At 45.4% G+C, this 16,929-nt stretch overlaps 1 protein-coding gene across 4 annotated transcripts in view; it reads right to left on the bottom strand.

Annotated features, from left to right (window-relative positions):
• Nucleotides 1-16,929, bottom strand: part of ATP11C (ATPase phospholipid transporting 11C (ATP11C blood group)) — a 59,073-nt gene that overhangs the window by 26,302 nt on the left and 15,842 nt on the right. For all 4 annotated transcript variants that reach the window (XM_075106733.1, XM_075106731.1, XM_075106735.1 and 1 more), the window contains exons 2-10: nt 13,666-13,785; nt 11,710-11,799; nt 7,583-7,663; nt 6,462-6,569; nt 5,726-5,854; nt 2,647-2,750; nt 1,925-1,975; nt 988-1,052; nt 312-393 (exon numbers count right to left, since the gene is read on the bottom strand). In XM_075106733.1, coding sequence (XP_074962834.1) covers nt 312-393; nt 988-1,052; nt 1,925-1,975; nt 2,647-2,750; nt 5,726-5,854; nt 6,462-6,569; nt 7,583-7,663; nt 11,710-11,799; nt 13,666-13,785 — 830 coding nt within the window. The remainder of the gene's footprint in view (nt 1-311; nt 394-987; nt 1,053-1,924; nt 1,976-2,646; nt 2,751-5,725; nt 5,855-6,461; nt 6,570-7,582; nt 7,664-11,709; nt 11,800-13,665; nt 13,786-16,929) is intronic.

The raw sequence follows: 16,929 nt of genomic DNA, 5'->3' as shown, positions 1-16,929 counted from the left end.
ATGCAGGAACAAGGTTTCCTTACTTTTAAGAAGGGAATTACAGAGCAAGTGCTTTTGACAGTGCTGATATTCAGGGTCAGTTCATGTATTTTAACATTTCTTAATTTTGTTTTTAAATAAAAAAGCTACTAAATGACGCAGCTTCTTGAAAGATATGCTTAATCAAATATACAGATTTTCTATGCAATCAGAGAGCATCTGAAACAAAAGGCAGCAGATTAGGGTATTATTTCTGTACAAGTCATCCTTGGAAAAAAAAACCCAACCCACAGCAGCTTTTACCGATTTTTTTGCTGACTGTAAATACTCACTTTTCTACAGCAGACCGTTTCTGAGATTTCCCTTGGTAGTTCAAAGCCATTTTCGTTTCCATTCCAGTATAGACTGCAACTCCTACAAGGGTATTGAAGCAGGGCTCATAAGGGACTCGCAGCCCTGGAGGGACGCAACTTGCACTTAGCCATAAGGGGCATCTGTGCTTACATGAAACTCTACACCCAAATTGAAGAAAGAGGCATTACCGAAGGGCTGTTCAACTACAGAAACCTCCGAGGCTGCCAAGTAATGTAAGTGCTTATATCCCAGAGCACTGACTAGGAGCCTACGGATCACATACAGTCAGAAAAATCATCAGTCTTCTGTAACAGCCGTCACCCTTGATCACTAGTGGCTGGGACTGTGACCTTAGCACATGTTTTCAGCAAAGGATTTGGGAACAACTCCCTGCTCTTTGTATACCAAGCAAAAAGAAAAGCTTGCTCCGGTGCATTAACACAACCTGCACAGCCTGGCAGCACTGCAGATACAACCAGTATCTCCTACTTTCACCCTGTAAACTTTGCAGTCAGCTTGCACGCTGAATGCAAACGTAAAGCCCTGGCAGACAGGCAGCAGAGAAGTATTTTCCCTCTTCAGATTTAGTGATGAGCATCTACATTTGTCAGGATTTATCAGAACTATTTAAGTAAATAATAATAAACTGTTCACCATAGATCTTCTTGGTATTTTTAAGGGTAGCACCTTTCAGCAACAGGTTTTCAGGACCCAAGGACCTAAACGTAAAAGAAGTTACAATGTTACATCACTCGACATTCAAATTTCTTCATAATTTAGACCCAGAGATAGATTATAAAGCTAAACAGATGTTCTTAAGATCCAGTTACTTGATTTGTGTGTTAAATTAGGCATTGCTTGAGTTTGTTTTTCTCTTTACATACTTACATTTCCATTTCATCTTACGTAGACTATTTTTGGTGCTCAAAGTTCCAAATTTAATAGGGGATTATCAGTAAGGCTTTTGAGGAATAAGTACAAAATGTTCAGATCTAATATGTTCTAGTACTTATGTAAAAACCCGATTTTAAAAGCACTGAAAACCTGTCTATTCCAGCACTGTTGACTAATGGCACCAAAGCCGACAGCTTATTTTGCTCCCATTTGTGTCTTTATTTCTCTTCGAAACCCCCATGCATGACCCTCCATTGCTTTTAGGGGCTGGGCAGATCCACCGCAGCACAAAACACACTGGCACCACTCCGGTGACAGCCATCTGGTTTTGGCAACTTCCTAAACATTATTTGCTTATTTTTTCCCAAAACACACTGATTGATGTTTAAGTTTCTGCTTTTCCTCAAATAACAATTTTTTTGCAATTGTCTGGTAAACTTGTTCCCCATCAGCAGGGGAGGACGTTACTGGGTGGTCCTGCACTGCTTCCCCAAGGGGGGCTCAAACAAATCACTACATAACAAAAGAGTGTAAGTGGAGAGGTTAACTACAGGCCTCCCTTAATAATGAAGTATTTGGAATGGTTAAATAAGAACAACCATTCCCTACTGATGGCAGCACAAGTTCAGATCCTTGAAATCTGATGCAGATGCCCAGCCTCTTTGAGGAGGGCCAGCAAGGTGGCTGCAAGACCAACCTGGCTATGGGCTCTTGGTTGTTTCTGTAGATGATAATTCTTCCAACAAATCTGCAATAAAAATTAGAGAAACTTGTATTACAAGCACATTAACTTTAAAGGGCTACTACAGGCATACTAAAAAGTCATTGGCAGGAAGTAGAAACAAACACACCAATGACTGCATCTGAGAGTTTAACGCTTCAGAGGGGATGCTGTGCTCAGAACAGGCAGAAACCACACACTCCCCATGGCCGGGGGTGCCCACAGGTGCCACCCAGCAGCTGAGCCGCAGTACCTGACCATGCCTACACACCCTAGCCCATCCCTATTGCAGAGTACAACGTATCCCAGCGAACCTCCTTCAAGGGATTTAACCACAACGACACCTTACTCTTGGAAGTAATTTGGCCCAATGCATTTTACTTGGAAGGTAGAATGGCCTAAGAATAGGCACAGGGACCATTACTACAGCTGAGCTGACAAAAAATAGCTCATTACACCACGACAAGTGTTTCACCGGGGAGGTTTTGCTGCAAAGAAACTAAGCCCTGAAGAATAGCGGCATCAGCTTTGCCAATCTCATATGGAAGAAGCCCAGCAGCTTACCACTGCCCTGGGAAACCTTCTGGTCTCTGCTGAACTCTAACTTGTTAGATCCCCTAACCTGTGGTGCTCAGGTGTCTGCAGGGAGGTGACACCAGGCAGCAACAGGGCAGGATGGGCAAGAGGAACAGACTCACTTGTAGAGGTCAGGCTGTGGCTGTTCACACTCAATCGTCGCAGTGAGGGCATCGATGGCTTCATCTGTACAGAGCATGGTGGTATCCCGCACCGCATAGTGAGTCTGAGCAGAGAAGCACAGGCAGCGTCACCATGAGCCCCCAGCAACATTGCCTGTACCCAAGTTTTATTCCCCATTACTTAAAATACCACCATGCAAAGGCTTGTCAGCGTGAGCAGCTCACCCAAGTCCTCGCCCCACACCCACAAAGCAGCTGAAGCATCTCTCAGTGAAAGACTGAAGTCAATAAGCTTAAGAGAAACCGTAGCGGAAAGGAGCTGATGGATATCTGTTCAGTAAGGCGTGTACCAAAAGCAGAGCATCTTTGTTTTTTCCCCAGGGACTTGCTGCTGCCCCGACTGGGGTTGGGGGCAGGCTGCAGGTGTCCCCAGGGTGAATGGGCTCCCGGGCACCCCCTGCCCACCCGCTCCTGAAGGTAATTAGACACCAGCTCCAGCACCCAGGGATCAGGCAGAGCGCGCTGACAGACTCCAAGCTATTTTTAGTAGCTGCTGCTGTGAAGGTTCATCTCTCACAATTAACTGGAAAGCCCACGAAGGATCCGCTCGCTGCCTTCCAGGCTCTATTTATAGGAGCTACTCAGAGCTCCAAGTCACGGCAGGCTGCCTCGATCCATCCTCATAAACAAATTCATTAAAAAGCTTCCTCCACTCCTTACGTTTGCGTTCCTCTCCTTGCATGTCCCGGGAGGAACCGTTATGTTACGCACTCTGTAGTCACGGCATTATAAATACCCATCTTCATGCTGTTTTGGAAACCTGCCTAGCTTTTCATATTGAAAGCAGACAGACAAACACACCCGCATCTCTCGTATAAATCACAGCCTTTGTGAAACAACACAAAACTGTTCCTGCAGTGCCCAGTACCAAACCCAACCCTTGTGCCTGGTTCTGCATCCACCGCTCCTGTCACCATGGACACCATGCAATTGCCAAGTCGTACTTCAAAGCCGCCTCCTAATCAATTCCACCATCTTTACATGCTGGGTCCCTTAGTGTATTTAGAAAACATATGCTCTTTTAGATAATGTATGACCGAAGATTCATGCTTCAAAGACAGCCCTGACAAAAATCCCTTTAATACTCTGCTGCAGTCTCACTTGGCCAGGCATCTTTCCCATACCTCAACCTGACATGCCCCAAATACCAGAAAAATCCTCACCAGGAATGCAGTCGATATTGGTGCAAATGAGGTTTTGTGTGTATCTGAGTGTGCTTCCCTCACCCTCCTTTTGCAGCAAAGCCTGGTTCCTGATGTTAGACCTATTCCCCCCCTTCCCCTTCAAACTCATCTTCAGCTCGTCAAGAAACAGGAGACAGCTCCGTCACCTACAGGAATCCACAAACCAGGAAAACAACACCACAGCGCTTGATATACAAATTCAGCATCACACTTGCAGACTCAAAAGTTAGTAAGAGCCAAGACTGCAAAAGTTATGTGAACTCATGCATATAATACACCTGACACAAATAAGCAATTGCCTATTTAATATGGTTATTTATTTTCTGCCTCAAACCACTTCAAAGCTCCACTCCTCTTCATTAGTGGAACCACTATGGTGCACCAGTACTGTATCAGCTTCTACACAAGACTTCCAGTACCAGTTAACAGCCGGCCATAAAGAGGCAAGCCACAGACCCTGTACAAATTATATCAGACCAACAATGGTATTCCCAGTGACTTCAGACTGCTGGAAGGAAACAGGTCATTTTGAAGTATCTTCCAGTCTTACTAATGTAGTTGCTAGTGTCTATATCAACATTTATCAAATACAAGTGCAATTAAATGTTCATGCTTTCTGATGTATATAAGTTTTTTGTTGTTGCTGCTTCTTTCACAGAATCACAGACCGGTGGCAGTTGGAAGGGACCTCTGGAGATCACCCTGTCCAACCACCTGCTTGAGCTGGCACACCCAGAGCAGGGGCACAGGGCCGCGTCCAGGCGGGGTGTGAATGTCTCCAGGGAAGGGACCCCACAGCCTCTCAGGGCAGCCTGTGCCCCTGCTCTGGCACCCGCACAGGGAAGGGATTTGTCCTCATGTTTAAGTGGAACCTCCCATGTTCCAACTTGTGCCAATTTCCCTTTGTCCTGTCCTTGGGCACTATTGAAAAGAATCCACTCCCATTGTCCTGACACCCACCCTTCAGATATTTATAAGCATTGATAAGATCCTCCCTCAGTCTTCTCTTCTCCAGGCTGAACAAACCCAGGGCTCTCAGCCTTTCCTCATAAGGCAGATGCTCCAGTCCCCTGATCACCTTGGTAGCTCTCCGCTAGACTTGCTTGAGCAGTTCCCTGTCCTTCTTAAACTGGGGGGCTCAAAACTGGGATGCCCAAAACTTTCCCTGGTTTAGAGATGAGGGGATTTATATATTTTTTATATAAATATATTATTTTATTTACATACAGAAAATAAACTGAACAGGAGATTCATCCTGAGCAAGACTAATACTACATTTCACTGCTTGAGTCAGGAAAAGGGAGAGCAAAAAACCCAGAAGCAATGTTTTTCTCATGCGGGAGAAAAATTCCCCAAATTAATCTAGACATACTGCCTCAAAAAGTCTCACTGGAAAAGCTCAGTTAAGTAGCAGACACATTGGCAGGTACTGGAAAGGGAGCTGAAGCAGCTGCAGGCACTACTTTACCAACGCACCAGACCTCATGAGGAGCAGGAGCAGGGAAGCATTAACACACTTCCCATGATGGGCAACAAGGCAGTGAAGCTCTATCAATAAATATTGATACAATTTGGGGCAGTGCCAGCAGACATGGCTGTTGGAGACAAAACATTAAAAAAAACAATCCCCAGGGGGCTTCGGTGCTGATGCATTGGGAGCAAACAGAGGGAAGAGCTGTAAATAGAGCCATGTGGCCACAGGGACGGGCTCTGCAGGAGCATCCTCCAGATAAGCACACACCCCCTTGCGCAAGCGCCAGCTTCAGTGGCAGCTCCAGGAACCCGAGTACCCCTGAGCACAGGCTCCTGAATGCCACCCCATCCATCCCCATCACCTTGAAATTGGACTCGCCATCGAGACTTGCTGTAGTGACATAACAGGTCCCATCAATGCTGCTTGAGGCCAAAAATATCAAGTCACAGGGGAAAGTCTCATCTGCTTTCACTTCTACTATGTCTCCAACCTGGAAGAAAGGAAACATTTACATGAAAAGCCCTCTTGGTTGTTACTAGATGGTTATAGATTTAGCTTCTCTCAAAGCCTAACAGACATCACCTTGGCTAAAAGGGAAATCAGGGTTCAGGAGGTACATGGGTCCCCAAGCATCACTCCAGAGCCCGATGGGTCGATCCAGCCCAGCACCAACTCAGAATGCCCACATGGCGCAGTTAGTATTTATTTCTTTGCTAAATCTTGATGGAGCAAAAGCCTCTGTACTTGTCTGAAGTGCAATGTGATAAATTACCATCAAAGCTATTGTACTCCCCTGGTGTCCTTGGGAGTGTTGGAATTAGAAGAGGACTGCCTATGCCAGAGAAGCGCAAAATGCTGACAGATCTGTCACTTGTCAGCCCCAGTACAGTTTTTGCAAGACAGCTTTTCAAAAGCGAAGGCAGCTTCACTCCTTAACCAGGAACAGCTCTCTGAGCATCTCATCTGAAAGTGAGCATGCCCGGGCGGCTCTAACCGCAGTACATCCCTCCCTCCCTGCCCTCGCCTCCTCACTACACCCCCTCATGTTCCCACTGGCTTCAGTGATAACCACATGCGAATTCTCTTTTAACAGTTACCTTGATTTTTTCACTCTCTTTCTGCACTTGCTTTGCATTTTCGACAAGGAAGACATTGCTTTTGTTCACTTCGTTGTCAGCTCTGTGCCTCAGCCAGTCCTCATATCCCTAGGCACACAAATACAGGCAACACAAACTTGTAACGAAGCAAGTAAACTAATGAAAGAGGATGAGTGCGGACAGACAGAGGCAGAGATTAAAAAAAAAACCAGAATAAATGAAGTAGTCCTCAGACCTCCTTCCTGCCTGACAAAACATCAGCCACAGTAGCTCAGACTCAATCAATTTGTTTTAAAAACTTCATATGCATATTTGACAGATTCAGAACAGATTAAAATAACACACAAAAATAATCTATATGCAACACATGCACCAAGCAGCTAAATTACTGTAACATGTTTCTATTATTCTCAGTGTTGGCAAGAACAGGCTGATAATATGAATAATACACTGAGTACCCTGCAACTCTTTCCTATGGTAACGCAGGACAAGACTCTTCCTCTTCGGTTTTCACTGAAAGAATACAACATTCAGATTTGAAACAGATGGGGTTTACGCTAGCTCTCCCTTTCTGGCCCCTGCAGAAGAAACTTCTTTTATTATTCAATCCTTCTGTAGAGCAAATTTTAAATGGCACATGTGCGTATGATGGGAGGAAAAAGGTCTTTCAACACCACAGGACGATGAGGACTCATATTTTTGGGACTAGCTGAGTGGTTGAACAGAACCTGTCCCTTCCATTTACCAACAGAGGAGCAGAGAGCAGGCTATATTTAGAGCACATCTCTGCATCCTGCAAAGACCCAGAGAACATTTCTAAAAACAGAATAAAAATTCAAGTAAAGCTAGAACTACAGTGGTAACCTTTACTGACCCTCACGGCTTGCTTACAACAGCACATATAGAGATGTTTTACATTGTCAAAACAAGAGACACCCACAACCACACTCAACATGCAGCCTCTCTTGAAAAACACCGATACACACGTCTGGTCTTCTGAGAAGGGTTCACCAAACCCACCACCCGTTTTGGTGACTCCTGAGTATATTCAAATACATGCTCCATTTTCTCTACCTCATGTCCCAAAGAGCATCTTCCTCTCCCCACACTGACCCTTGTACCTGTTTGATAGCTGTGACAGTGATGACAAAGAAGAGTGGGAGGCCACTGGTCACCGGGCTGGTTGGGGTGTCCACTATCACCTGTGGAGAGAAGAATGTACTGCTGACATCTGGTTTTCAGGCAGCAGAAGAAACAAAAACTCCGGTAATGAGGGAAAAAGGATGCTAAGCCCACAGCAGGTAAGTCACAGCCCAGCAGAGGAGTGAGAGAAGAAAGGGGCACATGAGAAGGACGGGCCCCAGAAGTGCTCTCCTCCCTCTTGAGAAGATGGCAATCCCTCCTCCTGAAGACCACAGGATTTCCTCAGGTGGGAAAAACCCTATCAGAAGTAGCTTAAAACCTAAACTTGACCTTGCACTAGTGGGAAATAAAAGCCTGGATGAATGGGTTGTTGGGGATGGGCTACATAAACACAACCACTTGAAGTGTGTATGCCAACAAGCCTGCTCCCACCACAGGATGTGCTGGAGATGACCGAAGAGGGAAGGAGTATGGGCAGAGGCAACAGCAATGCATGAAGTGAAAACCACCCTCACTTCTCACTGAGCCACAGGAGGGCTGTTTCTCCTCTTTGGCAGTGAAGATGAGGCACATCTGAACCCTAAAACATGGCTGGTTTTGAGGGGGAGGATAGTACCAGTTGTCTCGAACCACTGACACTCAGATTAAAAATAAAACATATCAGCCCAAATTAGCTAGGAAATATATTGCAGAATGGAACACGAATATTTAAGTAAAACAAGCTCTGAAATTTGGAGTTAAGAGCACAACTTAAGCAGAGACTGCACAAAGAACTTGGGGGTGGATAACTGGATTCTTCCCAAGTTCAGTGCAGCACTTCAGCTGACACTGCAGCAAAGACCAAGCCCCTTCGTCGTTAATTAAACCTTCAGGCTGTGGGAAATCACTGCTTCTTCTGACTGTATTGTGACTTGGCCCAAAGGGTAAGAAGAGCAGAACAGCTTCATAACTGGGAGCGAATAACATAAGAGGAGGAAAAGCTGTGCCCTTGCCCCACCCTCCAAACCAGAGCACACAGAATTGGCTATTTTTCCTACTGTCCCCAGAGAGGACGGGAGCACGAGAGGCAGATGGTGAGGGCTGTGATGAAAGGGATGGGGAAGCTCAGCAGAAAGGCTTTGTGTCCCCATAAAGGGACTTTGTCTCCCTCCACTTGTTTGCGCTTCCCTGGCACACTCACAAACAGCAGCATCTGTATATTTATTGTTTCAGGCTGCCCATAAAAAGCTTGTTAAGGACAGGACAGCTCTTATCAGCTGGGAGGAAGCTACATGGAAATTTTTAACTCTCACAAGTGCCATACACTGCAATTTTACCCTGAACTATTGGACCAAAAGATAGAAGAGCCAGAAGATATTGAAGTGGAGGAGATACCTGGCTACTTCTTGTGGTGTAAGTGGTGTATGAGTTAAGTAGCATGAGAGTAAACCAAGATAAACACAGCAAGTATTTCCAGGAACACAAAGCCCTGGCTCACTCAAATGGGTCTAAAATGTTTACAAACAGAAAGTCCGATAAAATCCAGACTTTGGAGGAAGAACCTTGAGCAAGGATGGTGCCAAGTGTCACACGGACACACACCATACAGCATATGTGATGGAGGCTCACTGGAGCAGCATCAGTGAAGTTTAGGCCAGTTGGCCAAAAGTTATCTTGCAAAAATTGGACAGACCTTGGAAATGAAAGAGGAACTTTGGCTTTTAGCTGAGAAGGACAAGGGAGAGGACCTCCTGCTGCCCAGCAGGAGGGTTCTCTGCACTGGACAGGATGCAGTTGTATTTGTTTAAACAGATTATATTATTTCTGTCCACACAAATGCTGTATTATAGATGTACGAACAAAAATATTAGATGAAGTCCCCAGAACAACTCATTTATGTATTTGGAGATTGCATTCCCTGCGCAACCTGCGGCTGGATACTGCTCTTCCCCTTGCAGCTGGTGGAAAGCCGAGGGACACAGGAGCACTGGGGCAGATCATCAAAAGCAGAACTCCTTTGAAGCTATTTTTGAGCTGGTCTAGGACTGCAACAGCTTAATTTGGAACCACTTAAAAGTGACTAAATCCTCCTATTACTTAACAGTTTCTTCCTAACTCATTGTTTAGGAGATAAGACCATAGTCCAGAAGTCACCTCCATCAAGCAAAAGGGACATTTTTCATTCCTGCCACCTCCTAAATTAGTCTACTGCCATCAGCTTGGTCTGCCTAGAAAGGTACGTGGACTACGCTTACTCCAGGCCAGCTGTTTCCACCAGGAGTTTACTCGCAGTTTCCTTTGAGTGTTGCAATAGATGAACCAAAGAAACAGCTATTTCTATCCCTGTTAGTGCACTAATATGTGTTTTATATTTAATGCATGTACTTTCTCTTCCTCTCTCTAAAACAAGACCTGAATTTGGAGTCTCAGAATAACAGACATTTTAATAAAGGGTTTCAGCAGCAGGTAGAGCAGATGCACCAGACAATTCCCCAGGCACTGTGATACTTTGCTCCTAATGCAGCACGTAGGACAATTCTATTAATTTCAAATAATTTAAAGACAAGCACCAACATTTAAGCTATAGATGCCATTTATCAAGGTATAACCCTGGATATTTTAAATGAATGGAGTTGCTCCGAGTGCTTTAAGGCAAGTGACACCTCCAGAACAACAACTGCTCAGGGGCAGTCAGCTACTCTGTAGGGCAGCAAGTATGTTAGTGCTGCCAGGTTGGTTTTTGTTCGGTTGGGTTTGTTTCTTCTCTAATAGAGCATGAAGGTTGCCTCCTTATTTTACAGGTAATCACAGGTCACGGAATAAAAACAAGGAGCAATAGTAAGGCTCTTCTGTCTTGCACACCCCTGTGCCTAAAAAGGGTAAGCAGCTCAACTGCAACCAGCTTTGTAAGTATAATCAAGAATATTCCATGTTCTTCACAGCCAGAGGGTCAATCGATAAAATGTAATACCATGTCACTAAATGGCCAACTACACAAAAAGGACATCCCGACTCCGGGGCACTGCTTTAGTTCAAAGCAAATTACCAATTCACTCTGACAAAAATGGAGCAACGCCAGTGAAATCAAGTGGTGGAGAACAGCCAGCTGATGTCGGGGTAAATTGGCCTTTTGTGTAACATTGCCAGGAGGAGCCATCCTCAGCCGCTATCTTGGGATCCCCCATTTCTGTGGCAGCCACTGAAATGACTATAAGCCATAACACTTTACTGTGAGGACAAAACATTTTAGGCACTCATCTTTTGAACGTGCAGCCTAGACGAGAGTGATACGCCAGACCTGAACCACCAAAACCCCGGAGAAGCCATCTAAAAGCAGGCTGCTTGCAGTAGACGCATGGTGCCATTTAATTTGCCTATTTTCAGCCCACAAGCAGGTTGTCTGCTGGGCCCCAGGTGTCATTACAGCATTTAAAAGGTGAGCAAACACACTGCGGTGATTCTCCCAAACTCCCTTCACCCCAATGCATTTGGACAGACCGCTTTTCTTCTTGGTGGACAGAACAGAAAATGACTGTTCAGGTTTGCTCAGGATTTGCTCCTTAACCAAAGAATAACGCAGAATAGAAGTTTTTCCACATATGAAATGTCTTGTCTTGTCTGTGTAGAGCAGCTTCCTCAAGTTTCACATTCCCAAAGCTGAGGCTATGCATTTTTAAATTTTACTGAGTACAGCCTCTCTCTCCTGGTTGCCTTGAAAGTCACTACAACTTATACACACAAGTATCATATAACATGGGAAAATACACAGTTATGCAGCAGAAGTAATAAAGATGACCCCAAAAAAAGATCTTAATTCTGTAGTATCAAATGTATTTTCACTGGTCGACTGATCTTAATGGTTAAAGAGTTAGGATGGATTTTTATTTATTTCAGCAGTCATTCAAACATCATCTCAGACAGGCCCAAATATTTTAATTGTTATTATGCCTTAGATGGCGTGCCAGAATTATAACACAGCTTCCAATTAAAAAAAAAAAAAAAAAAAGAAAACAAAACCCCCAAATACTTATAAACATCAGAGTAATTTTTGAACTTCAATTCTTGTTCAAGCTGAGCTTACCATCAGTACATAAATAAAACCTACCCTTGGCATCAAAGCTCTTACCTGCACGAGGAAGATGATTAGGAAGTAGAAGTTGGCAATTCTTCTAAACTGCTCAAAAAGGTTCTTCGGGAGGAAGTTCCAGAGGGTGTACTGTGGGAAGAGAAGGGGCTCACAGATCAAGGCACGGGGCTGACTGGGGCCTTGAGCTACAAAATGGGAAGTATCTGCACAAAATAGGAAAGGAGTTTTCCCTTTAACCTGGCAAAGAGCACCGCAGCGAGCTGTCTGAGCAGCCCCGGTGCGCTCCAGACAAAGGTCCAGGTCCCTGCTTTAAAAGTAGGGGCACAATGCAGCTGGATGCCGAGATGCCACAGAGCTCCTGCTTCAGCTTCCAGCACCGGCTCTCTCTGCTGGTTCACTGAACAGCTGGAAGTCTCTCAGTTACATGGGGGTTTTTCGTTTGTTTGCTTTAAAGTAGGCAACTGTTTCTCTTTTGTCAAAATAATCCAAACCCCATGGTTGTAGAAGGCGAAGGGTAAAAGAAGATAAAACCAACAGAATCTGTTTCAGCAAACAACTTCTAGATACACATTTGTAGAGACTTTATTTCAAAGAGGTAATACACAATGCAGATTTTTTTCATATTCCAAAAACCATCTTAGTGTTGCTCTTCTGTTAAAAAAAAAAAAAAAAAAGCCATGTTGCCCATCCAAATTTGTTATTAGGTTGTGCTTCCTTATCATTTTAAGAAGGCTGCTGAATCATTTGCTTTGGAAAACATGGAATTTAAGATGGAAAATAATGGGTCTAATACCTGATCTTTCAGTCTGCCTCAAATAAACAAAGAATAATAAGCAGTCAAGTCTCAAGACAAATGTTCACTTAATTATAAAAAGAGACTGGGGAGGTAAAAAGACTCCATGCCCAGCAAATATAAATGGAAGAAAAGAGCAAGGACACAACATTTGAAAATAAATCAGGGAAGAATTTAAATTAGTGCTAAACCAAACCATTTTGTCAGAGAGAGAACTGAAACAGGGGAAGGTGTCCTCTCTGAAGGACCCTCTTGCGGGCCAGGGAAATGTCAGTAGGAATGCTACATGAATTAAACACGGCAAAACTTAAAACTTTTCCCCAATATCAACTCAGACAGCTCAGAGACATAAAACCAAATAAGATCCAAGCTGTATAAAAAAGAAAGAGGAGGGGAAGAACCCCCTTACAGCTCTAGTACAGTAGAACTGAAGTCTAACTGTATGCTGAGCACCATGAATCCTAAGCAACATAATATGTATCCAGCTGTGTTGACAATATGGGATGCCACTTGTTTGATATTTTACTCAAATTGGCTTCAAACCTTTTGAAATAGCTTCATGAATGTCATGGAAAAACGCTAAGCAGAAGGCAGACGGGTGTCATCACAGTTTTCCACCATAAACAAAAGCTGCATTAATACCATACGAATGTTCCCCCCTTTCATGCAAAGGGATAAACAGAACATGGTTATTTTTGTCCTATCTCAAGAGAGAAAAAGACCATGGAACAGCAGAAAAAAAAAAGACAGGGGTAATCATATTTTTCTGTCCATTTATAAAATAATCCCCACTCCCTTTTGCAATTCTGAGTTGCTGTCATCTCACGCTGTGTTACACTTAACCTGTCCTTGCTTCACAATGGGAATGCCAGAAAACATTTTTTAACACCCCAAAACAGCCACCCCACCCCAAAAAACCCAGAAAACCAATGCATCCATGTGCTTTACTCTCATCCAGCCTAGAAGACAAGAACTTGTACACACCCCCACTGGGATTGACAGGAAGAAGAAAACCACTAATAGAGAGACTGGAGCTGTGGTGTATGTACCAGGCTGCTCCACTTGCAGAGGGACCTTTACATCCATCCTTGAGGAATTCAGAGTTTCTCAATTTCAGAAACAACCGTCAAATAAAACCAGGGCGAATATACAAGCGGGGAATACACACGCACGATGCACCTGCAGGAGCAGAGCAAGCTCACCTTGGAAGAGACGATCCTGTTGTCGCAGAACTTCTGTGCCACGTATGCATCTGTTTCTGAAACTGGACGGTGCCCAACCACCACGGTGCGTGTACCGACCCGCTTCTCTTCCCCAGCACACTGTCGGGGCAACCAGAAAAGGGAAAAATTAGCTTTCAGCTTAAAAAAAAAGTTGAAGATGTGTATTAATACTTCCAGCTTCTGAATGCACCATGCCATTCATTGGAAATAAGGAAGCGGGAACCTCAAGAATTCACTTCTTCGCCCCAGCAAAAGCACGGAAAACAGAGGTGCACGTAAGGTCATTTAGCAAAACCAAGGCAACGCCAAGCGTGCAACCCAGGGTCCCCACTGCTGCTCAGCCACTGACCCCCCAGGACCACAGCCTGTCCTACACCCCACCAGGACAGGTTACTGCTCACGTCTTCCCTGCTCCTGCCCTATGTGGGATGGCTGCTGCCTGTAGTTGCAGCCTGCGCCCATCTGCCGGGAAATTTTTCTTTCTTGAAGGAGAATACATCTTTATTAAGCACTTCAAGTCATTAGGAATATCATTTATCTTCTGTCCGTCTCTTCCTAGCCCCAACCTGGAGAGTCCTTCAGCCTTGGGTTCCTAGAACGGCTCCAGGCTTTACCCCAGGGCCCCATGGAGAATGATGGAAACTGCACCCTCCTTTACACTTGCTCTCCTGTCAAACCCTCAAGTCTACCTGAAATGTCTCACCACCACACTGGTGTGTGCAGGCTTGGGATTTAGCTTAAAATAAAGGAAATGTTTTACTGCTGCTATTTTGAAATCTCAGATAAAACCAGAAATAATGGAGCAGAGTTTCAGATCACAAATTCCTCAAAAAGACACGTGAGGCGCTGGGGATGACAGCTTGTCTTGCTGGGGGGTTATTTAAAACAGAATGAGATGTCGCAAGTGAATGATAACCTGGTGTCACAGGAGCTGACAACAGCCCCTCTGCACCACAGCAGCCAGGGGAAGGATGAGGGGAATTGCAGCAGCCTAAACTCAAAACAGAGGGGAAGCAGAGTGGCTCTGCAGGAGGAGAGCATCCATTGCACAAAGACACGAGAAATACTTGCAACCGGCAACACGTGGCTCTAGCAGAGACCCAGCCACTGCCGTGACCTTGCAGGGTTCCCAGGGGAGGTCACAGCACCCAGCAAATTATAGATAGATCCTCCCAATCCAATGGAGAGTATGTTAAAATAACACAGAGTAAACAAGGAACCTGAATATACTGAAATTAACAGTGTTCTTCTAATTAAATATAACTCTTAAATATCAAATTTCCAACTTCCTGTAACCTCAGTTAAAAACACTTGCAAAACTGGTCACAAGGCAGAAGCAATACAGGTCCCCACCAGTGCCTGCAGCCCTTGGGAAGGCTCTTGGGCAGATGGGGCAACGTCATGGGCTCATTTTCCATCAGCTTCCAGCTACAGGCTGTCCAGCACGTGCAAGGTCCTCAATGGATCAGAAAAGTCTATTTTCAAAAGAAACAAAACTGTGCAATAGTTTAAAAATCAGCTTTTTGCTCTGTCCAAGTTCCACCTTGCATATAACAAAGTGTCACCCCACTGACAGTTGCAGCCAAGGGAAGAGACCTGGCTGGCACCAGGAAGTGTTTTGCAAGGTTGAACTTAAAATTATAAAGTGAATTTAAAAAGCCCACTAAGAGGAGATGAAATGAGGGGAAAAAAGAGTCATCTTAGGCCAGGCTAAGGTTTTCTTAGAGTTAAGGTTTTGGATTTTAATACATGAGCAGGGAAGACATCTGTCGCTGTTCGTGGTTCAAGGGCATTAACAGGCAGCAGTGCTGCTAAAACACCAGCAGATACTGTTCATACTCCACTTAGTCTTATCAATCCTCAACCCTAGAGCTTGTTTGCTTTGAAACCCCACCAGGGCAGGTGCCAAAAATGCCACATCTCTATCTTGTGTCAGCTGTACGGCACAGGCTCAGCCTACTGTGGGCAAATGCTCCTGGCATGCTCTGAGTCCAGTTCAGCATCCCAGCTGTCTGAAGGGCCCATGTCAGACAGCTTGTCAAGCTGCAAGCAAAACCCAGCTAGAGAAAGGTGCTCTGAAAACCACCACGCTAAGACAGCAAGCCCTAGGATTAACCTCTGCTTAGGGAAAGGGTGGGGGGGAGGAAATCTAAGCCAATCTAATTCATGTACCTGGAGCAGCAGCAATTGAATGGATCCTGTTGCACCAGGAGCAATTTCTGCCCAAAGGAAGCAGCAGCTCTTCCTTCCCTCTGCTCCCTACCCATGTCTGCGGCATCTTTAATTAAAGAAGTGTTTTTACATCGTGCCTAAACCTGGTTAAGTGGGCTGACCGCTCTCACTACAGCCCTCCTCAACCCTCCAGTGGCAGTTCCTTAGATCCGAACAACGTTTCTCACACACCCGCACCATATCCTGGCATGGACAGCAAAGCCAGCAGCAGCCACCACACCCCCCGCAGCACCTTCCACCTCCGCCAGGCACAACTGGCTCGCCAAACACAGATCGGGCAGGCGCGTGCTCCCAGCTAGGCAATGCCACCACCTCAGCACGGGCTGACCCCCCTCCCAGCCTCATCATCGCACCAGCAGCAGCAAACAGCACGTCTTCTGAATGAGAAACTAGACCTAAAAAAGACTCCCCGATGTGTCTGCTGTATTATGGAGGTAACAGCCATGGGTCTCACCAACCTGCACCCCAGCAGCGAGAGGCAGAGCCGTTTATCCACACCGGCAGCGCCGGGGAGCAGTGACAGACTATCCCCAAGCCTGAAGTCCCCATCGCATCCCCAGGCAGGAGCTGGAGCCAGGTGTGCCTGGCGAGCATCCCTCCCGTGCGGAGAGGAACAGGGAGCTTCCCTGCCCATGCTACTGGCAGAGCGCTGGGAAGGAGCGGGAATGAGGGTTTGTCAAACATATGCATTGGCACGGAAGCAACAAAACTCTGGTTAAAACACTCCTGTAAAAATATACACAAGTGTTTACTCTGCAAGACTGTCTGTAGTGAGCCATAAAAAAAGTGGAACATGGAGCATGTGAAGCCCCAGAGCAGAAGAGAACCCAAATCCCAGGTATGGTGCATTAGCTGAGTTACCACCAGTGACTCCCAGGTGGGCTTTCAGCCCTCAACTCCCCTTCAGTTATTCTCTTGAAGCATCTCCTACAAAGATGATGGCAAGCCCCTACACAGTGCAGAGCCCTCTGCAGTGGCAGCACAGGGAGAAGTCCTCACTCTGTGGTCTAA

The sequence above is a fragment of the Phalacrocorax aristotelis genome, chromosome 11 (assembly GCF_949628215.1).
Source record: "Phalacrocorax aristotelis chromosome 11, bGulAri2.1, whole genome shotgun sequence".
NCBI lineage: Eukaryota > Metazoa > Chordata > Aves > Suliformes > Phalacrocoracidae > Phalacrocorax > Phalacrocorax aristotelis.
The sequence above is the reverse complement of the archived record's forward strand: the minus strand, read 5'-3'. Positions and strand labels throughout refer to the sequence as shown.